Consider the following 25118-nt stretch of genomic DNA (forward strand, 5'->3'; position numbering starts at 1 on the left):
GCACTCTCGGTGCTGTGCCGAGGGTGGAGGAGGGCTCGCGGGGAGAGAGTGGAGGCAGACGTGTTGGCGGGTATTGCTTTAGCTTTCCTGGCCTGGCACAGGAAACAAGTGACAGAAGCTCTTTCTTTCATAGTGCTGTGCTTCCTAAATTGCCCCTAAAGCAAGGATACAGTTGATGTGCTCCCAGAAGGCCGTGGCCACCCAAGGAGCTCAGGTCTGGCCAGGCCTTGGGAAATCTATTCTCATTTCCTCTTCCCACTCACATTGCTCGGCTTAAAAGTCCATGCTGACTAGACATTCCCCAGGGTCCACTCAGTGTGGCCCAAATACCATAGTAGGAGGAAAAAGAAGGTCATTTAGAAGATGAGACAGCGTGAATTTATTTAGTTCCCAAATAAATCCTCTGAGTAGAAGGCAGAATTGGACAGACAGCCTGTGAGGATTTAAACTGAAATACCAGCTTTCCTGCAGGGGGGACCATCATCCAACAATGTACGATGGCCATTCACTCAACGAGCGTTGACTGAACACTTGTCTGTGTGTGGCCACTGCACCATTGTGACAGTGAGGTCACTAGATGGGGAACCAGCAGACCTGAGTGCTGGGCCTCACCATGTTACAGTTTGGCTCTGTGACCTTGGTCAGCCTTCCAATGGGGGCAGACAAATTTTATTCACTCAGCGATATGTATTGAGTGCCTATAATGTGTCAGGTACTTATAAAAAGTGTTCGTTCCTGCCTAGGAGATGGTGTTGAACAAAATAGACCAAAAGTCTCTACCTGTAAGAAGTTTATATTCTAGTGGGGAGACTGACAGTAAACAAGATAAAGTAAATAAAATTCTAAGTAATTAAAAGAGAAATGCCAGATAATAAGTGATAAAAAATAAAAATAGAGCAGGAGGTGTGTATATGTCTGGAGAAGGGAAATTGTAGATACAGTGGCCAGGGAAGCCTGGGAGAGTAGCATTGGAATAGAGACTTAAAGAAATTGGGGGGTGAGCTATGCGAATACCTGAGAGGAGACAGCCAGTCGAAGGCCTAGCTAGTACAGAAGCCATGAAGTAGAGCATGCCTGCCACAGGCAAGGGACAGTGAGGAGGTCACTGTAGCTACAGCAGGGCGATCAAGGAAGGTGAGGCTAGGGAGGTGACAAGGCCAGATGTGTCAGGCCTTGAGACTCACAGAGAGACTTGAGCATTTACTGGGTGGAATGGGGAGCCATTGGAGGGCTCTGAGCAGAGTTGTGAGATGATCTGACAAATGTCTTGAGAATGGCCTGTCATGGCCAGGGGTCGTAGCAGGGAGATGAGCTAGGAGGCCAGTGTTGGAGGTGACATGGACCTGGATGGTAGCAGTGGTGGTGACCAGAAGTGGTTGTGCTCAGGGTAGCTTGTGAAAGCCGAACCGAAGGGGTTTGCTTATCACTGGAAGGACAAAGGCGCCCTTCACTGCAGCGGAGAAGACCGGGCAGAACAGGCCATCAGTGTGGCTTTGCCCATACTGTCCTTGAGATGCCTGTGCGAAACCCAGAGCAGAGAGGTGGAGGGGGCAGCCACACGTCTGCCGTTCAGGGGAGAGACGCTGGAGACGTACCTCTGGGTGTGAAGAGCACGCGGATGGGGTGTGCGGCCATAGACTGAACGAGCTCCCGGAGGCAGTGGATGTGGGTAGAGCTGAGGTCTGAGGACCAAGCCCTGGGGTCTCCAATGGTCAGAAGTCAGGAGAATTAGGAGGAACCCCAAAAGACACTGGAAAAGTGACTAGAGGGTGGAGGGCTCAGGGTGGAGGCACATCAGGTGTCCCAGAAGCCTTGGAGGGGAGAATGTGACTGCCTTGTGTGATGAGCCCCGAGATGAGGACTGTTGAGTGCAGGTGGCCTGGGGGGCTGGAGGGGAGTGGGGTGTGGTGCTGTGGGTGGAGCCCTCGTGACTGGATCTTTGCTGTGAGCGTAGTGCCTTGGGAGCCCAGAGTGGGGCTGTCCACTCAAAGGGAGGGGACCAATGGCACTGGTACCCAAAACCCTCCCCAACTGGACCACAGGGATGGCCCATTTAACCTCTCTGGATGGGGCGGTCAGCTGTGTGATATGCACATGCCCTCCCATCCCTCAAGTGGGCGGTATAGGATGTGTCCTGGGTGAGCCAGGGCTCTGGAGGGGGGGATGTCTGCGAGAGTGGAGACCGAAGGGTGACTCGCTGTCCTCTCTCTCTTCCTGGGCCCCAGACCGCAGGACTGGGATAGGGAAGGCTCCATTGTCTCGTACCTGCAAGATGCTGCACAAGGTTCCTGGCAAGAGGAGGTCACGCGAGGCCCACGCTCATTCCAGAGAACAGTCACCACAGTCAAAGGGCTGGAGCCCAGTGGGTCTCAGGAGTATGAGAAGGTCCTGGTGTCTGCGACTGAGCACTGGCAGCCAGAGCAGCCCGAGGCCAAGAGCCTGCAGGCCGACAGGGAACGGAGGCAACCGGACCCCCACAAGTGGGTACAGGAGGCGGAGCGCACCTTCTCACAGGTGGTAAAGGTGAGAACCGCAGGGAGGGACCTGCCCTGCCGAATCCTGCACCAGCGCCAGGAGGGGCCTAAGGCCAGGGGACCTCCTGTTCACTCTGCCCAGAGCTGAGCGTGTTTATTCTCTTTAGAAATTATGGTGGTGACCTTACTTTCCCTACAAGCTTCCTTGGTCTTGGTCTGCCTCCATGACCCCTGCTGAGGGAAGGCGGGGCCGACCTGTGTGGAGCTCCTGCGTGTTCTGGGCACAGCCAGTGCTGCCTTCATCCTCACAGCGGCCCAGCTCTCGGTGGTCCTTCCCATCCGGCTGCTGATGGTTGAGCAACTTGCCCAAGGTCACAGGGTCAGAAGTGGGCCTTGAGTTGGGCCTGGCTGACTCCAAAGCCATGGTCCTTGTTTGTTTTCTTTCTTCATCATGTTTTAGAAAGGGTTTAGAGCTGGGAGAACGGGGTGTTGGGCAACTCTGGTCCTACCATGGTCTGCATGGTTGAGGACAAGCCACTCTCTTCTTCGCACCTTGATTATTCACTGGTAAACGAGGAGTGAATGGAGTAATGAGGAGTGAATGGGTTATCACCGAGGTTCTTCCCTCAGGAATTCTGCGATTCTGTGGGTGGGCTCACCAAAGGGAACAGGAGAGGGATGAGGAGAAGGTTCCTCTCTCCTCCAGTTCCTTCGCCCATCCTCCCTCCCTCCCTTTCAGTTTGTCCCACTGAGCTTTTTTTATGTATTCACTTTTATCTTCATGCCCCATTCTTGTTCTCTTGCCCCTCCCCATTCCCATAGACATCCATATTAATGTTTTTTAAAAAAATTTATTATGAAAAATTGCAAATAAATACAAAAACAGACAGAATATCATATTCACTTTCCATGCACTCACCACCCAGGCCACTCTTGTCTCATCTGTACCTTCCTCCTCTCTCCCACCTCCCCTGTATTATTTTGAAGCAAACCCCAGACATCTTACTAATGTGTCATTTTAATTTATGGGTTCTTATATAATTTGTGGTGCTGTTCTGTGCCTTTGTATATTCTTAATGTGTGCGTCAACAATATGTCTGTATCTCATGTGGTTTCTTGCTGTTCGGGCAGCACCGTTTCCTCATCCAGGACCGGCGTTCTTCCTCCCTTTGCTCCTGCTACCTTCCTCTCTTCTCTTCCCATGCTCCTGTCTGAAATTGGTCCCAGCAGGCACCTCTGGGGACCGCAGGGCTCCGCTGCCTCCACAATGGCCCTAGGCTGCTGACTGTCAAGAGCTGCTAGGAATTAAATCGGGTTTTATTTAGAATGTGTCCTTGCCAAGTATGTGTCTCGGACAGGGCAGGCAGCTGTGTCCATTTTTAACCCCAGCCCACCCCTGTGCGTTTTTTTGCCATCAAGCTATTCCTTGGTACCCGCTTCCACTGCTCCCAGGAGCAAGTGCTTGGCCCAGAGCACGGGAGCTCCTAACCAGCTGCACTCCTGACTCACAGTAATGAGAAAGACGACGTTACTCTGCAGTCAGCCTTGGGCAAGGGGAGACCTGGGGAGAAAGCAGGACCGCCCCAGAGGATCAAGGGAGAAACCTTCTAGATCATTTGGTCCAGCTGCCTCGTTTATAAATGAGGAACCTTAGGCCCAGAGTGGCTAGGGTGTCTCCAGGGTCACACAGCGAACCGGTGTCAGAACCAAGAGAGCCCAGATCTCCTTTTTCCCAGTGGGAGTGGGCGTGGGGCAGGGGAGACCATACCTAACACCTCCGCAGTCTAGGACCAGATTGGATGGTGTGATGAGCTGTGTTCCTAATCCCCTGGCAGGACACCAGGTGGTGGTAATGAGATCCATTTAAGGTACCGGTTTGCAAAGTTCCCATTTGCTCGTATTTCCAGTGGATCTCTGAAAATAGTGACAGAGAGAGAGAGAAATGCCCCATAATTTAGGGCCTGGGAGGCGGGCATGAAAAGATCGTAAGCCAGACACTCCTTCCTGGAGGACCTGGAGGAAATACCTGAAGGTAGAGTCTTTTTGGCTGGGCCGAAACCAAATATGCTCTGACTTCTATTTTTCCAGGGCTTTCTTGTTGAAATGAGGCAGTGTCGTGCAGTGATAGGCGTTTGAAATCTGACTCTTTCATTTACTTACTCTTTCACTGCACAAGTTACTTAACCCCTGGTGCCTCCTTTTCCTCTGTGGAAAATGAAAGAACCTGCAGGGTAGGATGGGCTCAAGGCTTAACTGAGTTCGTGTGTGCAATGCACGTGAAACGATGTCTGCAGAGCGGCAGGCACTGCAGTAGGTGTCTGCTGTGATTAGTCACAGAGGTAGCGCTTAGCAACCCTGTGATCCTCATAGCCCTCTCGAGAACAGAACAGGTTAGGGAGAGCCCTTTAAGCCGCCCTATTTGACAGGTGAGGAAGCTGAGGCCCAGAGGAGGTACCCAACTTTCCCTTGTAGGGTCATTGTGTTGTATCCCAGATCTTTGTTCTCCCTGCCACGTGGCTGCCACTCAGGGAGGAACAGCCTGATCCCGAAAGTGGAATTCCTTTCGGCCACAGCTGCTGTGGCTGCATCTGTGAATTAGCTCAGGGAAGGCGAGTTTCATGCGCATGGTTCCTGCTCCTCACCAGCAGGCGCTGACAGCCAGCCTGGGAAGAGCCTCTGAGGACAGGCCTGAAATAGACACACCCGTTACATTGCTTACCTTCAGGGTTGCTGTGCCCGGTGAAGGGGCTGATGGGAACGGCACAGGCCCTGCCACCTGTGCCGGACCCTCCTGTGCTGGGCCTGAGCACGTCACTCATCCCAGAGCTATTTTTGAAAGAAACCCTTCACTCTCCAGGGTATCAGTTGGTCCCGTCCCCACGAGAGGGGGTGGACGTCATTCTGATCATGGCAATAGCAGCCCAGGGAAACACACAAGTACCTGGCCTCCCTGGACGCCTTATTTTCTGGCATCCCTGAATGAGAAAGCTTCCCTGGGTAGAACTGCCTCTAGTTCACACAGAGGCAGCAGGCAGGAAAGGTGAGGGGCTCTGTCCTTCTTCAAGCTCTCGGGTGGGGCGGGGCGGAGGTTTCTCACTGTGACTTTGACATGTGCTTTCAGTGCCCAGGACATGCACACCTGCCGGCTTCCTTCTAGCCCAGTTGGACAGCCCCAGCAGCTGGTTTGGAAGCTAAAATTATCAAAGCCTGACGTCACCCAGGCGTGAGGGCAGAGCCTGGGGCTGCTCAGCAGGAGGACACTCAGGCGAGCAGTTCTAGGGAGAGAGAGGCCGTCTGTTTCCTGCCTGGAGAGAAAGCGGGGGAGACTGTGGAGTGAGAGTGGAAGGGGTCCCACGGGGACTCAGGGGTCCGAGAAGAGAATGAGAGGTTGGACCCCTGCAGCAGCCAGAGCCCTGGCTCCGCTGGCCCCCGCAGGACTGGGCTGGTGAAAATGTGGACTTTCATCACCCAGCTCCTGGTCACCTTAGTGCTCCTGGGCTTCTTCCTGGTCAGCTGCCAGAATGTGATGCACATTTTTAAGGGCTCCCTGTGCTTTGTGCTGAAGCACATCCACCAGGAACTGGACAAGGAGCTGGGGGAGAATGAGGCTCTGAGTGATGACGAGGAGACCATCTCCACCAGGGTGATCCGGCGTCGGGTCCTCTTGAAGGTAATCGCCAGGCAGGAGGCAGGGCTGGAGCTGGAGGTGGGAGCACTGGAGGCCAGAAGGCCAGGGCAGAGGGCACGGTGCTGTGACGCATGTAGGGAGGATCTGGGGCAAGGCGCAGCACTTCAGGTCAGGAGACATGTTGGAAGAGAAGGGACAGAAGGGCCTCAGGGGACAGGCTCCCTGTGACGGCTGAGAAAGCTCAGCTCTGGGGCTCAGCAGGCCTGTTGTCATCTTGCTTCTGTCCTCAGGCTACACTCCGTGTGATGGTTTCTGTGGAAGGGCTTTCTTCACTGTAAGATTCTGTAGGACTATAAATTAGGTGCCACGTACTCTCTCAGGCTCTCTCCCATGAAACTTGCATGATCGCCCCTGTTTTGCCTGTTCCTGGGGCTGTTGTGGGGATGCGCACACAGAACTCTTGTGAGCTCTGGACTCCACCTGTCCTCGGCCCCCATGGCCCCATGAAGCGCCTCTTGCACTCGGAGAGGGCGGCTTGGCTGCTGCTACGTGCTGAGCTGTAGTTTCCTGCTGGGGTGGGGATTCATCCGTCTGGGACCGTTGCTGCTGCTGTTCTCTTCCCGCACCCCCAGTCCTGTTCCCAAACTCCCGCTTATCAATCCTGAGTTTTCTCCCTTTCTCTAATTTCAGGGGAATGAGCTTCAGAGTATTCCAGGGGAGCAGGTGACTGAGGAACAATTCACAGATGAGCAGGGCAACATTGTCACCAAGAAGGTGGGTGCGGAGTCCCCTGACCTGGGGGGAGACAGGAGGGCCAAAGGCCAAACAGGCAGCCGTGCACTTGCCTCCCTGTTTGCCGCCCTGACAGAGGGGTCAGCACGGCTCAGACGGGACAGTTCAGGTGCCAGGAGCTCTTGCCTTCTGTGATCTGGACACGACACGCCACATAGCCACTCTGTCTGATTCAGCCTGAATTGAGCCCCTGCTACACTGTTCCAGAAGGAACGAACCCCGTGGAGCAGCCCAAACCTAGTCCTGTGATGCCTTGCCCTGAAAAGAGCTGTAAGACAGCAGTATGGTGATCCCCAGACCATCACTGGCCTCTGAAATTAAAGAGGATGTGGAGATGCATTGAGCTGGTAGCAGATTTTAACCCAGTAGACATGAAGTTGCCTATCAAGGGTTGGGCACCATGCAAGGTTTGGGCAGCAGGGAGAAGGAGGAGCAAAGGAAAGACTTGCATGTGCTCACCTCTGGTGTTGCTCACGTTACATTGGAGCAGATCCCTCACGTCTGTCTTTCCTTCTGCACACAAGCTTCATGTGGGCAGGGATCATGTCTTGTTTATGTTTTTATCTCCCACTCCTAGCACATGCTAGGTGCAGAGTGCACAGTTGTTAGAATATCTGGAAGAATGAGTAAGGGAAGGGTGGATTGAGTCGAATTACTATAGATAAAAAAGAAATGTCCTCTGCCCTCAGGAGCTTGCAGGCGTACAAGGGAAAGACAGACAGTGTAAGCTTCCATGGATGCTGAAAAGCAGAGGAAGTGCTATGGGCTAGATGGAAGTCACATATGGTCCAACTTTGGTCATTAAAAACCTGCCAAGACCCCTCTGCAAATCTGAATCCCTCTGAGGCTGTCCAATGCGAGTGTTTCCACACAGTGATGGGAGTGGAGACCTGTCCCTGTTCTTGCCACTTTAGGATAGAGGTTGCCTCTGCCCCAACATCATCCCTGGGGACCTGCTGTTTTCAAGCTCTGTCTTGATGGTTTCACCAGCCCTTTCTCCCTTCCGTCTCTTCCAGATCATTCGCAAAGTTGTTCGGCAGATAGACTCATCTGGTGCCGATGACACTCAGGAGCACGAGGAGGTGATTGTTGAGGGTCCCCTGGAAGATCCTAGGGAGGTGGAAGCTGATATTGATTACTTTATGAAACATATCAAGGTACTGCAGTGGCCTGGCCCCTGTGCCTGCTGTTTACCTCTGTACCAGCCGACTTTGGATTTCCATCTGCACTGTGCTGACCTCTGTGGGCTCCCCCTCGAGCCTTCCTTCCCCCTGGGAGGCCGTGTTTCCATTGCTTCTGAATACTGCCTTTCATTCTCTTGCCTATTTATTGTCTGTCTCTCTGTGCGATCTGTCCTATGTTCTGTCTCTGCTGCTGTCTCCAGGTGGAGCCAAGAGGGAGTAGCCTGCATCCGGACCTGATAGAGGGCAGGAAGGGAGCTCAGATAGTGAAGCGGGCAAGCCTGAAAAGGGGGAAACAGTGATCTTGGGCATCCCCCAAAATGGCCTCTTTGGAGGTAACACAGTCTTTCTGCATCCTTTCTGCATGGCTTGGTCTTCGTGGAGTGGCTGGTCCTGGCAACGGCTGCTCCTTTCCTCACCCCCATGCCTCTCCCCAGCATGATGCAGGATCAACAGCTATGGTCCCAAGGCATAGATTCTCATTTCCCCACCTTCTAACTGAGTCCCTGAGTCTTGATTTCCTCACCAAGAAAACAGTCACCGATATCTTCTGACCTACCTCTCAGGGAGTGCAGAAATACAGAGTTGAAAAATGCTTGGATGAGTGAAAGTGCTTGGTAACCTCAGTAGTAATATTATCTTGGAAACCAAGCAACAGGGGTCTGGAAGATGGGGACAGGGCATCAGAGAGGGTACCTGAGTCTGTCTAGGCTGTGCTATTCCAACCCGGGTCCCTAGGAAGAGCTCCAACAGTGAGACTTAGAACTGTACTGCCCCTTGAACCTGGAGTCCTTCAGAAGTCCCCCACAACCGATGGCTTCCATTCTCCTGTTGCACCCCTGCTTTCCAGGAAAGGGCGAAGTTAACAGGCCCGGGGGTGCATGGTGTTTTCCCTACAAGGCAGGAGGGCTGTGCGTGAGCATGGGGCAGTGAGCTGAGGAGCCGGGGTGTGCGGTGATGTGTAGTGAAGGAGGCCGTGAAGACGCAGCGGCAAAGGCTCTCCAGCGGGCCGTGCAGTGCTGGGGGCTTCAGCGGCCAGCTCTGACCTCGTCCTCCCTGAGGGATCCTGTACTGAGCTGCCCCGAGGCTCTTTACTGCACCCAGCTCGGGGCAGCTCAGTACAGGATGCATCGGGGTGGGAGTCGGCAGGAAGCGAGGAAGCACTGTGGCCCCAGCGCGACACTAGCGACACTATTGGGGTTGTTGCCATTTTTAAACCCCCAGGGCCTGGCTCTGGGCTGAGTGGCAGGCCAGCTTCAGCTTTCTGCATTCGGCAAAAAGTGGGGCCGCTGCCTCTGCTCCCCAGCCACCAGAAGTGCTGACTCTGGGCTTCCCAACATACCTCAGCGCTTGGGCAAAAAAGAGGACTGGCAGATCCAGTTATAGGATAAAATTAGACCTGACTCCTCAGCAGCTTAAGGAGGTCACAGTATTAACCCTGGGACTGCCAGGGGGGCCCACCAGTCTGCTGGTTTAGGAGATTAGCTGTGATCCGTCCTGCAAATAATCCAAAGGTGCAAATAATTAGAAAAAGCAGAGAGCCGAAGCGAAAGTACACTCTTCTACCTTATGTTCCTTATGGTGGTGGCGACAGCAGCAGGGGCTTTAAATCTCAGCTTCTGTTTGGCTGGGGTTCTCCGGACATTCCTGAACAGGAGAGAGGCAGCCCAGAAGCCAGCCTGGGGAGAAGGGCAGAACTCAGGGATTTTTATTTTTTAATTTTCTGTAGATGGTCTCACTGCACCACCCATAGGGGATGTGGGGTCCAGATCACTGAGCTCACGTGTCAGGAATACAGGGCAGCCTGGCTCCAGTACCGTGCTGGAGCCTCTGCCAAGAAAAGGCCAAGAAAGTGTGTGGTGGGGACAGTAGTGAGGGAGCCAGTGATGAAGCAGGCACCTGCCTGGGTCCCAAGAGCCTGGCCTGCAGTATCCTCCCCTCCCAGAAAGGCGCACTGCAGAGAAGACGGTGAAGGGGCTGAAAGCTCCCTGGTTCTTAATAGTACCACCTACTCAGCCTTCGTTATTTGTGGATTTCATGTTTGCAGATTCATCTACTCAGGTTTATTTTAACCCTCAAACTCACAGCACTTTTGTGGTCACTCACAGACGCATGCATGGTGGTGAGGACTTTGAGTCGCTCTGTGTGCACGTGCCCAGCTGAGGTCAAGCAAGGCACTCTGCCCTCTGGTTTCAGCTCTCAGACTGTAAACAGGTGTCCTTTTTGCGGTCTATTTAATGCCACGGGTTGATTTTTGTTGTTGTTGTTGCTGCATTTTGGGGCTATCTGTTGGTGATTTCAGCCTCCAGGGCCAGTGCTGGAAGAGCTGTCTAGGGTTTCTAAGTACAAGAAGGCAGGGATATGCCTTATGGAAAAAATACATGTGTTTAATAAGCTTCCTTCAGGCATGAGTTAGAGCACCGTTAGCCATGCGTTTAGTGTTAATGAAGCAATAATATATATTAAATAAGGTGTCCAGAAAACACACATAGAACAAGGTTAGGTATTCATTGGTTAACAAAGCTATTGTTAACAGAGGCTGGCAGGAACCTGACGCTGTATTTTCCTGGTCCAGTGTTGGCTAATCCAGTGTTCGTGGCGACTTTTTGGTACATTACGAGAATCAACTATGTATTTTAAGAAGGGTGAAAGCTAGGGCTTGGGAGTCTAGATTGAAAACCTGGCTCCTCCAATTTGCAGGTTGTATTACCTTACACAAGTCATTTAATGGCCCTGAGCTTCCTTCTCCTTGAGGGAGGATGAAAGTAGTCCCTTCTGAATGTATGCTACACTTCAATAAAGCTTTAAAAAGAATCATAGGAGCCGTGAGAGCTGTTTTGAAAGGGTAAAGGAGAACATGTGTGTTCTGGTGCTCAATCGATTGCAGATCTAATTTGTAGTGTGACCAGGGCAAGTCAATTGACCTCTCAGAACCTTGGGTTCCTTAGCCAGGAAAGAGCAATGACTTGGATATCCCTCTTCCAGTGTGGTTATGGTGATCGATGAGTTTATGTTTGTAAAGGGCTTGGTAAATTGTCAGGTTCTAATCCACTGTTTCTCAAAGGGTTTTCCACATCCCTGTAACTCAGTCATTCGAGAGCCCGGTTAAAATGCAGATTCCTCGGCCTTGCCCAGAACTCTGGCTTCTGCATCAGCTGCTCAAGTAATTTTTATGCATATGGGAGAGCGAGTTATGGTGACTGATTCTGGTTTTCCCTTACAAACCTCCCAGAGGTGATGTGGCACAGCTGTAGACTTTATATTTAAATGGCTGGTTTGGCTCAGTGGATTGAGCGTCGGCCTGCGAGCTAAGTGTCGCTGGTTCAATCTTCCAGTCAGGGCACATCAGAGAAGGAAAACTCTGACTCCAAAAAACCTCCACTGCCTTGCGGCATACCTCTTCAGAGGAAAGGCTAAGGGAGTAAACCCCGACAGAAAATCCAGAGCCGGAGTCCCTAAGGCGGTTTGACGTTGTAGTCAACACCGGCAACTCCTGTGGCGCACCTGAAGCCAAGCTGTATTGACTCCGTCTTTCCCTTGGACCCTTCAGCTGTGAAGAGAGGGGGGGTCTGCTGCATGGGCAACAGCAGACCCTCCATATCACCCTGCCCAGGCTCTGTAGCTTCAGCTTCACTGGAGAGGACACTCCAGCGTCATCGCAAGATGTTGATTCAACACGGGAGGAGACAGATACCGTGTCACTCCCGAGTCGGACTGCACAGCCATTCTCGGCAGTGCAGATAGACTCTTAAGAAGCTACACCATCGTCTCTCGAGACGGACGGCTGCCGACGAGCTGAAAGGAATTATGGTTATAGTTTGTTCAAAGATGTGGAGCACTTCCTGAAGGGCAGAGCACCCCCAGCCCTGGTAGGGACTGAATAGACCCCAAACGCCCCTTCTGATGTCCCCACAATCGCTCCCACCTTGGGAAGAATTTTGCCTCTAAGGCCTGGCAGATGTGGGAAGGGTGCTTTCTGGTAGTTTTTAGGAAGTTAAATAATTGCTGTTTGGTCAGTCAAGGCCTGATTGCTTGAAGCAGACAGTAACAGCTGGTGAGTTTTGCTTTATGCCCAAGTACTTAGGTCCAAGAATAAGAGTGCCAGTGCTGTTAGACAGAGCGACAGCATGGAGCGGGGCAGCAGGAGGCTACGGGCCGGAGCTGGTCAGGGCTCTGGTGCTCGGCAGGCCTCTGCGGCTCTTTGGCTCTGCCTTCTGGGGACGCTCCGAAAGCTGCAGCATGAAAAGGCTGCAGGGTTTTTGTTTTGTTTTGTTTTCCTTTTTAAGAGGCACGTTCCATTCAGACATGGTGGTTGCAAGTCTTGTGTTACCTCTGACCACAGAATAATTTAGTAAGTTAAAAATTTAATAATCTCAACGGGAAGGGGCAAGGAGGCGAGAGGCTGTGTTTTATTTGGCTGTTTTAAGTCCACCCTGACTCCCAGACATTGCAGGTATATTGGAGTCTGGCACTGGAGAGAGAGGAAAGAGCCACAGGCACTGGACAGGGGGTGGGAGCAGGTGGGACGGCACAGAGAGATGGAGTGGGGAGAAGAACCTGCCTAGGGCAGCCATGGGGAGCAGCAGGGGCCTCTTGCAAGCTCTCTGTGGGGTAAGACCTTTCTCGGGGGGCACCCAGGCGAAGAGGTGCAGGACTGAGGAAGAATACTGGACGCAGCCAGGGGACTGGCATTCTGGCCCTACCCTGGTGCTGCCTGGGTGCTCCCGCGGGACCTGTCACTGCTCCTCTTGGAGTCCCAGTTTGCCCAGAGAGGAAATGAGCAGTTACCACAGGATGGGCTCTTAGCCTTGAACATTCTCCTCTGCGCCCTGCCAGGGCAGAAAAGTAGGTGAGAGATTGAGGCCTGTCTTCCCCAGGCCCAAGGTTTTATAAGGTCTCTTACTTGAGGTATGCTTAGCACTGGGGTGGGCGGTGCGGGGACCACCTGGGGGGCTCTTGCCCTTGGAGAATTTATACCACTGCCAGGGGAAGAATGCAGATATAAAAAGGGAAAGACGGGCCAAGGATAGTAGCATTTCCAGAGAGCCCATTTATAGTTACATACATATACTGCTCACTGTTCGAAGCACTTTATATATCTTTAGCTCTTTTATTTTTAAAAAATATTTATTTACTTATTAGAGAGAGGGGAAGAGAGGGGGAGAAACATCGATGTGAGAGAGAAACATTGATTGGTTGCCTCTCATACATGCCCCGAACTAGGATCAAACCTGATACCTAGGCATGTGCCCTGACCAGGAATTGAACCTGCGACCTTTTGCACCTTTTGCTTTGTGGGAGGACACCCAACCACACCGGTTAGGGCTCTTTAGCTCTTTTAAAGATCACAACAATCTAATAAGATGCATCTTCTTATAGCCCTCCTTGTATAGCAGAGGAAACAGTCACAGAGAAAGTAACTTAACCAAGGTTAAGCAGGGATTGGCAGACAGGATACAAACTCAGGCGATCCGGCTTCAGAGTTCATGCTCTTGACTGCTACACTCTATGACTGCTCTATATAAAAGGTAGTGACGAGAGGGAAGAGTTTCCAGAGCTGTGAGGGAAGAAACAAGAGTGAGCCAGAGTTCTCAGAAAGGCTTTGGGGAGGAGAGGTCTTGAGGGTGGTGGGCAGAGCTTGCGCGGGGAGGGGAACACATGACGTGCTTGCCAGGAGAGCCTCGAACAAAGGCAGGGAGCTAGAGGCGCCCAACAGCAAGAGCTGTGGACCAGAGCTGAAGAGGCACTGCCATCCCTGAAGACACGAGCTCCTGAGGCCATGATCTTGTCTGCTCCATCTCTGGGATCCTGGGGCTGGCACACGGCAGCCATCAGTGCATGTTGGCCGAACTGAACTGGAAAGGTGGAGGGTACTGCTGCCTAGCCTAGCCTCTCTTGGCACAAGCCTGGCTCGTGATCACAGCCCCTTTCGCAGGTCCAAGAGCTACTCGTGGGGATTTCTCCCCAGGTGACCGCATAGGTGTGGGAGCCTCCTGCTTCCTCCCTGAGGCACAGAGCACTCCCACAGGCGGGTTTTCTCGGGGAATCATCCACTTGCCAGCAAACTAGGATAGGCCAGGTCAGCCACCTCTGAGAGGCAGCCTCCGGGTTGGGAAGCGGGGGGAAGGATGGCTGGTATGAGGAAGGCCAGGGGCTCCGAGCTCAGCACCTTTCTGCTCATCACCTTGCTTGGGGTGGCTGCTTTTCCTGAATCAGACCCTATCTGAGCAACCAGCACAAAACTCAGTATTTGGGTGTTTTGCTGGGAGTTGCACCTTTAAATTCTAAGTGTCTCCTTCTCTCTTTGTGTCCCTCAGGATCACACCTCGACACCCAACCCTTGAGCTCCACACACTCTGCCATGCACACAGGAGGAGAGCTGGACCGGAGGGCTGCACAGTGGCGCACATGTTCCTCTAGGCTAACGGCATGATCTCCGTAAGGGACTTCCTTTAGTCTCATAATCGCATGAATGACTGACTGTAGACGCATGACCTACAGTCCTCAATCCTGCCTCTAGCGACAACTGACAAACAGATCTCAGTCAGGAATCAGGACAAAAGCAGCAAGAAGTGGGGAGAGAGAGAGAGAGGGATGGAAAGCAAGCGCAAGAGAGCGCATGAACGCAGACGTGAACAAGGGCTCTTTGTGGCTGGGGATGATATATTTTTTTAAACCATTTTAATTTTGACTTGTTACAGGGTACTTATTTTTTCAACTTCATCTGTAAGAAATCCATGTGGGCTTCCTGGAAAGAAAAAAATGAGAAGTAGGCATGAAATCAGTTCAGCACCTTAATCCCCTGTCCTCATCTGCCAGCCTTCCCTACCCACACACACCTCCATTCCATTTGTGACAGTCCCCCCTCCAGGGGACCACTCCCCCGGAACACTCTACATAGCATTGAGGACACACACACACACGCACACACAGAAGCACCTCTCCCCTCTACTCAGTGTACACACAGATTTTACTGTGATGTCCAAAGCTTTATAGAATCTCCTGTGGATAAACTGGATTTTTTTTTTTTTTTTATGTTGTCTCTCTCTCTCTCTCTCTGCCAGTTTCGGTATTAATCATCTTCCAATGGAAAATCATTACCTTTAGAGTGCATTCAGGGTTCCTTGTGTTAGGGACTTAAGAATCTGAAGTGAGGACCCCCGGCTTAGCTGTAGGACTCAAAGGGAGCCAGTGACCCATCTGAAAGGGTCTTCTCTCTCAGTTGGTGACTGTCCCAGGATTGCACCAGCATGTTCAATAGAGAAGAGGTTTTTCTATATCTTCAAGCACTTATATCATAGTCTGTGTTCAAAGTGTAAACTGTACAGTAATCAGCCTTGTGTATATGAAAAATAATAAATACTATGCAAACCAATAGAAACACTTTAGCAGTATGTGCAAAGCACTAACAGCTCAGCTCCTGAGGACTTCTCCGAGCTGCGGGAGAAGGAGCTACAGCCTGTCTTTCAGTGAAAGAGGAGAGGAGTAGGGCTGGTGAATGTATCTGCGGGTTCTCAGAAGTCAGCCACAACCCCCACGGTCTCCCAGAGCGAACTTGGTGCTCTAAGTCCAGGCAGCCCGCAGGATGGGGGGCCTAGGCTGCTCAGCCTCAGCGCCCCCGCCGTGACCAAGCCCCTCCGCCCCACCTGGAGAGGCGGAGGAGGGGCCCACTCCTGACAAGCCCAGGGGAGGGGAAGCCGGAGGAGGAGAGAGCCGCTGACCACCAGGAGGCCTGGGGCTAGGAAGGTGACCCCCCCCCCCCAGGCCAGGCCCCGGGTCAGAGCAGGAAGGAAACAAGACAGCTGGCTGTTCCTCGCCTCGGTGCCACCAGGGAAGAGCCTTAAAGTTACACTAGAGCCTCCGGCAGAGGGAGGCCCGAATCAGCACAATCCGGCCCCGCCCTGCGCAGCGGGCGCCCTCCAGGGCCAGAGAGAGACTGGCAGGCTCTGCTGGCTGTCACAGAGCCACTGTTCGTGGGTGTCCAGTCACCTTCCTCCCTGCCACTCTTCTGACGTGTCCTCGGAACACATTCACACCTTCCAAGTAGCACAGAAGCTCCCTCAGTGTCATAGCCCCCCACGGCCCTGGTGCCTGTCGCCGGCTGCACAGGTCCTGGCGGGCGGAGCGGGGCGGGCGGACGGACGGCCCAGCCGAGGGGGACCTTGGGCGCCGCGGAGCCCCCGCCGGCCCAGCCCGGGCGCTTCTGTTGGTCCCGGCGGTTTCGCTTTTGCTTTCAGAGGGGCCAGCCCCGGAGGCGGAGGCGAAGGCCAAGCTGGCGGTCTCAGGCCCCCCAGGGCTGTGCCGGACCAAGTGCACGCCGGCTCCCCCTAAGGGGCAGGGGCGCAGGGCTGCTCCGCTGCTAGGCTGGAGCGTGCGCCCGTTCCCGGGCGCCCCCGGCCAGGCCACTTGGCCCCAGGAAGACAGGCGCAGGGCCCGCCTCCCGCCCCGACCCTGTACCTTCCTGTCCCAGGCCGCCCCAAGTAGCCCCTTGCAGAGCCCCGCGCGACCCACGGCCCCAGCCTATGCTTTGGCACCTTCCGCTCCGTACGGCATGGCTGCTTGGCCCCGCGGCCCGGGCCCTTGGCGGCATGGCTGCCCGCTGCGGTTGCTAGTAGGAGCTGTTAGGGGAGGAGTTTGGGGTCTCCACACGATGCCTAGAGAATGCTGCAGTCTGCACATTAGATGCTTTTTAGAAGTTTTGGAATTACCTTGATTTTTCTAATTGTTATGAAAATAAATCTTTTCTTGACTCTCTCCCACATGCTCTGTAATTGGGAGAGAATTCCCCTTGCCCACTCTGATGTATAGACCATTCTCCCTACACCAGCTGAACAAATGTCAAAATTAATAAAGAAATTGACTCATGGCACAGGCTCCATCTGTCCTTTTTGGCTCATCCTTGGGGAGTTTGAGGTGCTGAGGCAGGAGTGAAGCCTGGCAGTGGGATCAGTCTGAAGGGTGGCCTGTGCACCAGAGAGGTGCCCACCTCCAGGAAACCTGGACAGTCCACCTTAATCAGGACCACCACTCTGGGAGAAGCCTCCCAGCCTCTGAGATGGTAGATCAGATTTTGGTCCCACCTGAAGATTACCATGAGATGGGGACAAGTCCAAGGTGGTGGGGGACACCACAAACCACCAGAGTACATGGCCGAGCCCACAGCTGACATACATTCACGGCGACCCCCTAGCACTCCTTGTGAAGGCGTCAGGCCTTTGCACTCAACGCCATTCAAAACTGAACAACTTTTGAGAAAATCACCCTGTTCCTAGCAATGAGTTCCTAACACTGCATGCAAGGCTGGCCATTAAGCTGGCCTCAGTTTCCTCATCTGTTAAACAGGGCAATGGATTAAGCATTTGTTAAAATTTCTTCAGTGTGTCATCCTGGGATCCCAAAACATGAATGCCCTTGTCAAGCTTGGCATTAAATAAGAACCAAATCATTTGCTGCACCTTTTCTTCCTTATAAGTTCCCATGATTGTTGGGTGACAAAGTCACAGTTGCAGGGTCCAAGGAATGCTCCCAGCCCTCTCTCTGAAGCTTCTCTCTCAGTATCAGAAAAGCCACCAGACCAAGAAGCCAGCCAGGGCTGTGCAACCGCATGGCCCAAAGGGTTTTCAAAAGCACAGGTTCAGAATCACAGTTGCCTGGATGGGGCTGGGGGACAACACTGGGATTCAGACATGTTTCCCAAAACAGCAGCTTAGTGGCACAGCCAACTCAGATGCACGAGAACCTTTTTACCTGTTTTTAATCCAAACTTCTAGAAAAACAATATCCACATGCAGCCTTTGTGAGGTCTTTTGTGCATTAAACTGCATTTATGCTACAGAGAGCATGGCTCAGCGAGACAAGGAACTCACAGCCTGGTCAGGAAAGGTGTTGGGACTGCCAGGTAGAGGAGGGACAGAAGTTCACCTGTCTGGCAGTCACTATTTTCCCTGTCATTTTGCCTATTCAGACCAGTGGCATGCTGATTACCATAAAATAAAATAAAAATTAAAGAAAGGATGCTGCCCCATACAGAAGTAACCCATGTTATTTACTGCTATTTTTGCTGTTTATAAAATGAAAGCTCCCAGAAAAGCCTTGCATGTTGTAAATATTAGGACAAAAAAAAAAAAAAAAGGCACGTGAGTGCTCTGAGATTCAATCTAGTTTTATCCATCAAAAATTCACTGAGCGCCAACCAAGTGCTAAGCACAGAGAATCACCGCTGAATCAACAGCCATCTCAGCCATCAAAGATTTGCAACCCAGGTGCAAGCCAGGCAGAATATGGCAACTGACCGGGCAAAGGCACAAATGTTTCCTCGGTGGAGGAGGATGGGAGGACGGAGGAGATCAGGGCAGGTTGCCTAGAGGCAGAGGCAAGAAGAGCACATTCCCAGTATGCTCAGAGCTGCCCCAGACTGCCTGGCAGGCTCCCACCCCTGGACTCTCAGTCCAGTCACAGGGATTTGCGTTCCCCCCACCCCCCAAAGCTTGGCCTCCCCACTTACCCATCCCGGCATGGAGGAGGGAGGTAGGCATCCTCGCTCAGATTGCACACTCCCACAGAGGCTTGGGCATCTGCACACTGGGGCCTGACTGAGAACCTCAGGGCAGCGACCCCTGAGTGGGGCCTCCTTGCCTTCAGGAGAACAGCTGCAAGAACTGTGACTGACTGCCAGCAGCTGCTTCAGGAGCCTCCAAGACCCCCACCCACCCACCCACCCACCCACCTTTTCCTAGTTGCTGGACTGAGGGGACCGGGAGCAGATGGACCCTCTGAGAATGAACAGAGCTTCCAGAGCACTCTCTCTTTCTCTCTCTCTCTCTCACGCACACACACACACACACACCCTGGCTGATTTTACAGTCAATCTTTCAAAGTGCAATTTGTCTAGGAAAAGCCAATGTGAGGCCCATGTGGATTTCAACCAATGGCGACGCAGCTGGCGCAGCTCAGCCAGTCTCTGGTCTGTATTCTAATGGGCCATATCTTTATCAGGGAAATATTGCTTCTCTGAACTTAAAACTTCTTATGAAGGGTCCCCAGACTTAAAGGCAGAAAGGGGGTCTGATCAGAGAAGTGGGGAACCGCCTTTCTCCGGGCCTGGCAGGTAGAGAGGGAAGGGGTTCAGCGAGGCCTTTCACCTGTCCCGGAGCACCTGACTTCCGAGCAGCTGACGTGGGTGCCCATCCCTGGGCAGGGGCTGGGCTGATGCCTTAGGTGGGAGGGCGGTCTGGGACTCGGGCTGCTTTTGACCCTCCAAACCTGCTATGGGATTCTGGACCAGAGCGCGGCGGGGTCTCAGGGTTTAGGGGCCTGCATTTGGGCTTCCTGCCTTCCCTCATTCTGACCTGGGGAACATGGAGTCCAACCTGCAAGGGACGTTTCTGCTGAACAACACACCGCTGGCTCAGTTCTCGGAGATGAAGGCCCCTGTATGCCAGTACTCTGTGCAGAACTCCTTCTACAAGCTCAGCCCCCCGGGGCTGGGCCCCCAGCTGGCCGCCGGGACCCCCCACGGCATCACAGACATCCTGAGCAGGCCCGTAGCCACGCCAAACAGCAGTCTGCTCTCCAGCTACCCCCATGTGGCGGGCTTTGGTGGACTGGGCTCCCAGGGCGTCTACTATGGCCCCCAGGTGGGGAATTTTTCGAAGGCTGGGAACGAGTACCCCACCCGGACCCGGAACTGCTGGGCAGACACGGGCCAGGACTGGCGAGGCGGGCGGCAGTGCACCAACAGTGAGTACAGGGAGCTCCCGGATTGGGGAGGAGGAGGTGTCCTAAGGGGGCACTCACAGTGGGGCCCACACCCGCTGCCCACCTCTCCTCAGCCTCCAGGAAGCTCAGACCCCTGGACCCATCTCTCATCTGGATTCAGAGCAGGATTCTCCCCTCCACGACCCACTCTATCCTACTTGGACAGGGCAACTTCCCCCCACTTCTCACCCCTTACCAGCTGCCACCTCAGCTGCCCTTTTAGGACCTGGGAGTCTCTAAGTCTGGGGAAGAGCACATAGCCCACAGAAACCTGGTGTAGGGTCCGGCTGGCAGCTCACCTTCTTCCCCCAGAAACCACTTCCTCATCCAAAGCGGGCAAATGCTGTCCCCAGTGCGGAGAAGTGGCCACAGCATCATCTTCCCGGAGAGCCACCATTCAGGGACACAGAATGCACACTGACTCCATTGCAGTCCCATCTGCCTTTGAGGGGGCTTGTTTCCTATGAACCTCCTCCAGGTTTATGTTAATAGTCGCAGTGACAGCTGCTGAGCCCCCAGGAGCAGCTACTTGGCTGTAGCTGTTGGGGCAGCTCTCCTCACCCGAACTGTCCCCAAACCTGTTTTCAGAGAACTGGCCCATGATGCTAGTCAGGGGCTGGAGGAGGGGGCGGGACATGCATAGACAGGTGAGGCTCACCTGGGAGGCAGGGAGAGTAACAGTGGCTGCGGCAGCCATCCCTGTGCCCCGAAGGCTCTGCCTAGATCAGGCAAGGGCAGGGGCAGAGGGAGCCTCCACTCCTGTCTGAGCACGGGCTGCCCACTGCAGCAGGGGCTCCCCTCTGCTGCACTGCTCCAGGGGGTCACTCGGCCTGGCAGCTCACCCCTCACTCAGTCTGAAACACAGCGAGTTCCCTGGGGTGAAGGCCCCATCTGTTGGAATTTATTTTATAGCCTGGTTTGGGGGGTGCTTTGGGCCTCAAGCACTCTCTCCCTTTCACCTCCATCACCTCCTCCTCCCCACCCCCAAACATACACCTTCTCCACACCCCTGTTCTTCAATCCTGGTGCATATTCACACACAGGAAAATATCTAAGAAAGTGGCTGAATTAACAAAGGGAGAGAGGACTGAAGGGGACAGTCTCCCAGGAGGTCTCTTCCCCTTTCTGTGCCTCCGTGTCCCCATCTGTAACATGAGGAGACAGGGCACAGGCCCCCAGGATGCTCTGAACAAGGCCCGATAGGTGGGCATTCTGCTCACCCTGATCACCACCTACCCTCCTGCCCAGCTCCTTCTTAACAAGCTGCATTGGTTGGGTGGAGGGTGCGGTCTTGAGCCTCCTTGTTTATACTCAACAGTGTGGTGACTCCCAGGCCTGGTAACAGGGGAAAACAGGAACTTGGGGCTTAAGACTCTGGTTTCTGGAGACATGGAAAATGGGATTCCAAGAACAAGGAAGTCAGGAGGGGAAGAATTCTCAGGCCCCTTGGGCCCCGATTGTTGGTGGAAGGTGCCTAATCCATTTCTTGGCATCCCTGAGACCAAGGGTAAAGTCCTATTGCCCCTGGAGGGGTTGGGCAGGCAGCATGGCTGAGAAAGAACATTACTCAAACAGGCATGGGTCCCAGGCAGGTCCTCAGCTTCCTCTGTCTTTAAGTAGCTGTAACCTGGGGCAGATGCCTTCTCAGCAGGTGTCTGCCCACCCAGACAGAGGTCAAAGTCACTATTATCAGAATGTCAGGAATGCTGTTCATATGAGAGGTGCCATGGCCCACCCACCCACAGCCTCAGTGGCCACCCTGTAGGAGGCAGCTCGCCCTGGGGGAGAGGCAGGGCAGGGCTGGCACCCCACTCATCCTTTAGACTGCACTTGTCCTTCCTCCCACCAGCCCCGGACCCCCTGAGCGAAAGCATCCACAAGAAAAAGCACACTCGGCCCACCTTCACGGGGCACCAGATCTTTGCCCTGGAGAAGACCTTTGAGCAGACCAAGTACTTGGCTGGCCCAGAGAGGGCAAGGCTGGCGTACTCATTGGGGATGACTGAGTCCCAGGTCAAGGTGAGTCTGTGTGGGAGAAGATGCCTGCCTGGCAGTGAGGAGCCTGAAGGACAGGTGCCACGGTGTGGGAGAGAGGTGGCCTTGCTCTCCCTGAAGCTCCCAGCTCTCAACCAGAGGCCTCCTGCTGTGTGGGCACCACCTGTCCACCCAACCCCAGAGACGGTGATAATTACCTTCACCAAAAAATGACTGGCAGGAATGACCCCTAGTTTGAGGGCCTTGTTTGTAGCACCTCATGTAACCCTCACAGCAACCCTAAGATGGGTTTTACAGATGAAAGAACAGTCTCAGCCCCTTGCTCAAGGTCACCTGGGTGGTAAGTGCAAAGCCGGGAGTCAAACCCAGATCTGGAGGCCTCCAGCCTCAGGCTCCCCCCTTCTCTGCACTGTCTGGGCTCTGCTTAGGGCCCAGGATCTCCAGGCATTAACCTCTGCAGGCTCCTGGTGTACTGGAGAGAAAGCTGCCCAACCTAAGCAGGAGGAAACATGTGGCTCTCTTACATGTTTTTCTGTGTTAGGTTCTTTTCTGCGCTCTTCAGCTATCTCAAATATTGAAAATATATTATTTTTAAAATTAAGGGGAAAATTTTTATGTAGTTCAGCGAGGGACTGTGGAGCTAAACGTAGGTGATTCGTGAACTCCTACTGCCTTGCCTTCCCCACCTCCAGGGCCACCTCAGCATCTTCCACGCAAGTGCCCAATGGCAAAGTAGAAGGAAGAGAGACCGTGGGGGATGGGGGGTGGTACAGCTCAGCCTAAAGGGCTGCTGCACTCACATTTTTGAAATTGCCCCCTCCCCTAAAAAACCGTAGTGCAAATATTACAGCCTACTCTATTATTGAGCCATTTGTTTACTATAAAAGCAAGGCTTTTGTGCTTGCTACTGAGGGGAGTCACACAGAGGCCCCGTGTGTGCCCTGTGTGCAGGTCCTCAGGGTCCTTCTCACTCCAGGTGTGGTTCCAGAACCGGAGGACCAAGTGGCGTAAGAAAAGTGCCCTGGAGCCCTCGTCCTCCACGCCGCGGGCCCCTGGCGGCGCGGGCGCGAGCGGGGACCGCGCGCCCTCGGAGAACGAGGACGACGAGTACAACAAGCCGCTGGACCCCGACTCAGACGACGAGAAGATCCGGCTGCTGCTCCGCAAGCACCGCGCCGCCTTCTCGGTGCTCAGCCTCGGCGGGCACAGCGTCTGACGCCTGGCCCGCCGCTCCGACCGCCCGGCTTGCCGTCTGCCCCTCGGGAGGGTAGCCTGCAGCCCCCTCCCCTCCCCTCCCCTCCCCGCTGCTGGGGGGACTGGGGGCGCAGCGCTGACCTGGGGGCTACGGAGGAGGAGGAAGAGGAGGAGGGAGGGGAGGGGGATGGGAGAAGGAGGAGGAGACAGAAGTTGTCCTGGAGAAGGCCAGCCTGGCTAAGGGAGAAGGAAACGAAGAGGCGGCCGCAAACTGCTCCTGAGGCCTGGCGCCCTGTGTGCCATCTTGCACCTCCCGGGGCGCGGGCCTTGCCCTGCCGGCTCTGAAGATTGCCAAGTGCACAGGGCGATGGACATGACCAGGCTCTGCAGCCAGGAAATGGCTGTGGGGTCCCAGACGTGCCCCTGTGATCCAGCTGTGGGGGCTTCCCCTAGGGAGGCAGCGGGCCTAGGCAAGGGGCTCCCTTCTGTTCTGGGAGCAGGGAAGCCAGGGCCCTGGGCCCAGGGTGGCTGCTGGCGGACTGCGGCAGACACGATTGGCACGTCCAGACCTTGGCATGGGAAGGATCCCCCTTGAGGGGCCAGAGTCAAATACATAACCCAGGCTGGAGGTGGGTTCCAGGAAGAAGAAACACCCGTGACACCCAAACTCTAGGATCACACCCCTAGAGGGAACACTCCTCCTGACCTCCTTTCTCCTTTTTAGCCCTGGGTCGGGGTTCCCCCAGACAAGGAGAGACAAGAGGCCCCATTGCTGGGAAAGACAGAGGTTGGAGGTGGAAACAGAGGCAGAAGCAGAGGAAAGATGGGAGTATCCCAGCAGCCGATGCTGCACCGGAGAGCCACCCACCTGGGCTTTCCTGGGTGCTGATGCAAGGACCACTCGGAGAGATGGGAGGGACAGCAGGGCTGGAGGGACCTCAGAATTCCTTGCTCCTCCAACTTCGGGGCCCACGCTGGGATGGAGAGGCCTCTGCAGGGAGGAGCTTCTCCAGGGCTTGCATGGGACCCCCAGCCCTTCCCTTCCTTGAACCCCCTGCAGCGCTGGAGCTGATGCTGTGGGGGGGGGGGGCACTAGCCAGCAGGGTGGTGTTTTTCATCCCAGGTGATTTGGAGCTACTGGCAGGTGGGAGGGCTGAGGGAGGTGGGTGGGGCTGACCAGATAAGTGCAGCCCCAAAAGGGACCAAGCATTTGCCCATGTTTACTGGCTTTTAAAAAATAAGGAGTAAAAATAAAAGTCCCAGAACCCTCTCCTGGCTCTTGTGCTTCTGTGAAATTGGCTATGGAGTCCCAGGTGTGCCAGCTGTAAGCCCCCCTGCCCCCCCTGAGGGCAGGCCTCTGCTTCTAGGGGGATGTCGGTGCTCTGGGAGTCCCGAAGCTTTGCATGACATTGGTCAGCTGAAATCTCATCGGTACATGCCAGGCACTGTGATAGGTACTGAGAAACCTGAGGAGTTATTGGGGTTCCTGACCTCCAGGAAGTCACAGCCTAGTGGGGGAAATTATCGTTTAGGGAACTAGATACCACAGGGTAAAGAAAATAGGGGAGGACATAAAAACACTAACATTAACTGAACACCTACTAATCGCTCCCAGGGTGAAGGCTTAAATTATCCCACTTGACCCCATAAGAAACCTCAGAAGTAGGTATTATCCTCGCCGCATAGGTAAGAAAACTGAGACCGAGGAAGAACCTGAACCAAGTCACAGAAAAGAGACGAGGCAACCTGAGGGCTGATTCCAAGGCTCTGCCACATGGGGCAGCGCCACGGAGCCTTTTCTGTCAAATGACAGGCTAGAATGAGCTATGCTTTCAGGACTCTTCCACCTTTTATGGTCTTTGCAAATACCAGAAAGGCGGAAGTAGTGGGAAGCATCCTGCCCTGTTTGCTGCCCCAACTAGCCCTTCAGCCTGTCCCTTGGCCCCCAGGGCAGGAGAATCTGGTCGCTGAGTGGAAATGAGGGTGGCAGGAAGACCTCAGCTAGGAAACTGAGGCACCAGCCTTTTATAATAATCCTAGTGAACCCGGAAACGAGGGTAATGTGACAAGAAAGTGTGGACTGCTTTTAAGCCCTGC

General features: G+C 54.0%; 2 protein-coding genes across 12 annotated transcripts in view; both read left to right on the forward strand.

The window, feature by feature from the left end:
- ANK1 (ankyrin 1) overlaps window positions 1-16941 on the forward strand; it is a 101844-nt gene extending 84903 nt beyond the window's left edge. For 4 of the 11 annotated variants that reach the window (XM_090258782.1, XM_090258784.1, XM_090258788.1 and 1 more), the window contains 5 exons: window positions 2226-2523; window positions 6793-6876; window positions 7911-7976; window positions 8279-8410; window positions 14393-16941. In XM_090258782.1, the coding sequence (XP_090114908.1) occupies window positions 2226-2523; window positions 6793-6876; window positions 7911-7976; window positions 8279-8377 (547 nt within the window). In that variant the 3' untranslated portion in view covers window positions 8378-8410; window positions 14393-16941. Of the gene's footprint in view, window positions 1-2225; window positions 2524-5699; window positions 6145-6792; window positions 6877-7910; window positions 8052-8278; window positions 8411-14392 lie in introns of those variants that run through there. The other 7 variants (XM_090258781.1, XM_090258783.1, XM_090258789.1 and 4 more) reach the window with 4 other exon arrangements.
- Window positions 16942-19278: 2337 nt separating this feature from the next.
- NKX6-3 (NK6 homeobox 3) lies at window positions 19279-23071 on the forward strand. Its single transcript, XM_090258474.1, has 3 exons — window positions 19279-19814; window positions 21682-21851; window positions 22804-23071. The coding sequence occupies exons 1-3, from the start codon at window positions 19433-19435 to the stop codon at window positions 23041-23043; spliced, it is 792 nt and encodes a 263-aa protein (XP_090114600.1). The 5' UTR covers window positions 19279-19432; the 3' UTR covers window positions 23044-23071.
- The last annotated feature ends 2047 nt before the right edge of the window (window positions 23072-25118 follow it).

The sequence above is a fragment of the Furipterus horrens genome, unplaced genomic scaffold (assembly GCF_987537825.1).
Source record: "Furipterus horrens unplaced genomic scaffold, mFurHor1.1.pri manual_scaffold_12, whole genome shotgun sequence".
In the NCBI taxonomy this organism is placed as follows: Eukaryota; Metazoa; Chordata; class Mammalia; order Chiroptera; family Furipteridae; genus Furipterus; species Furipterus horrens.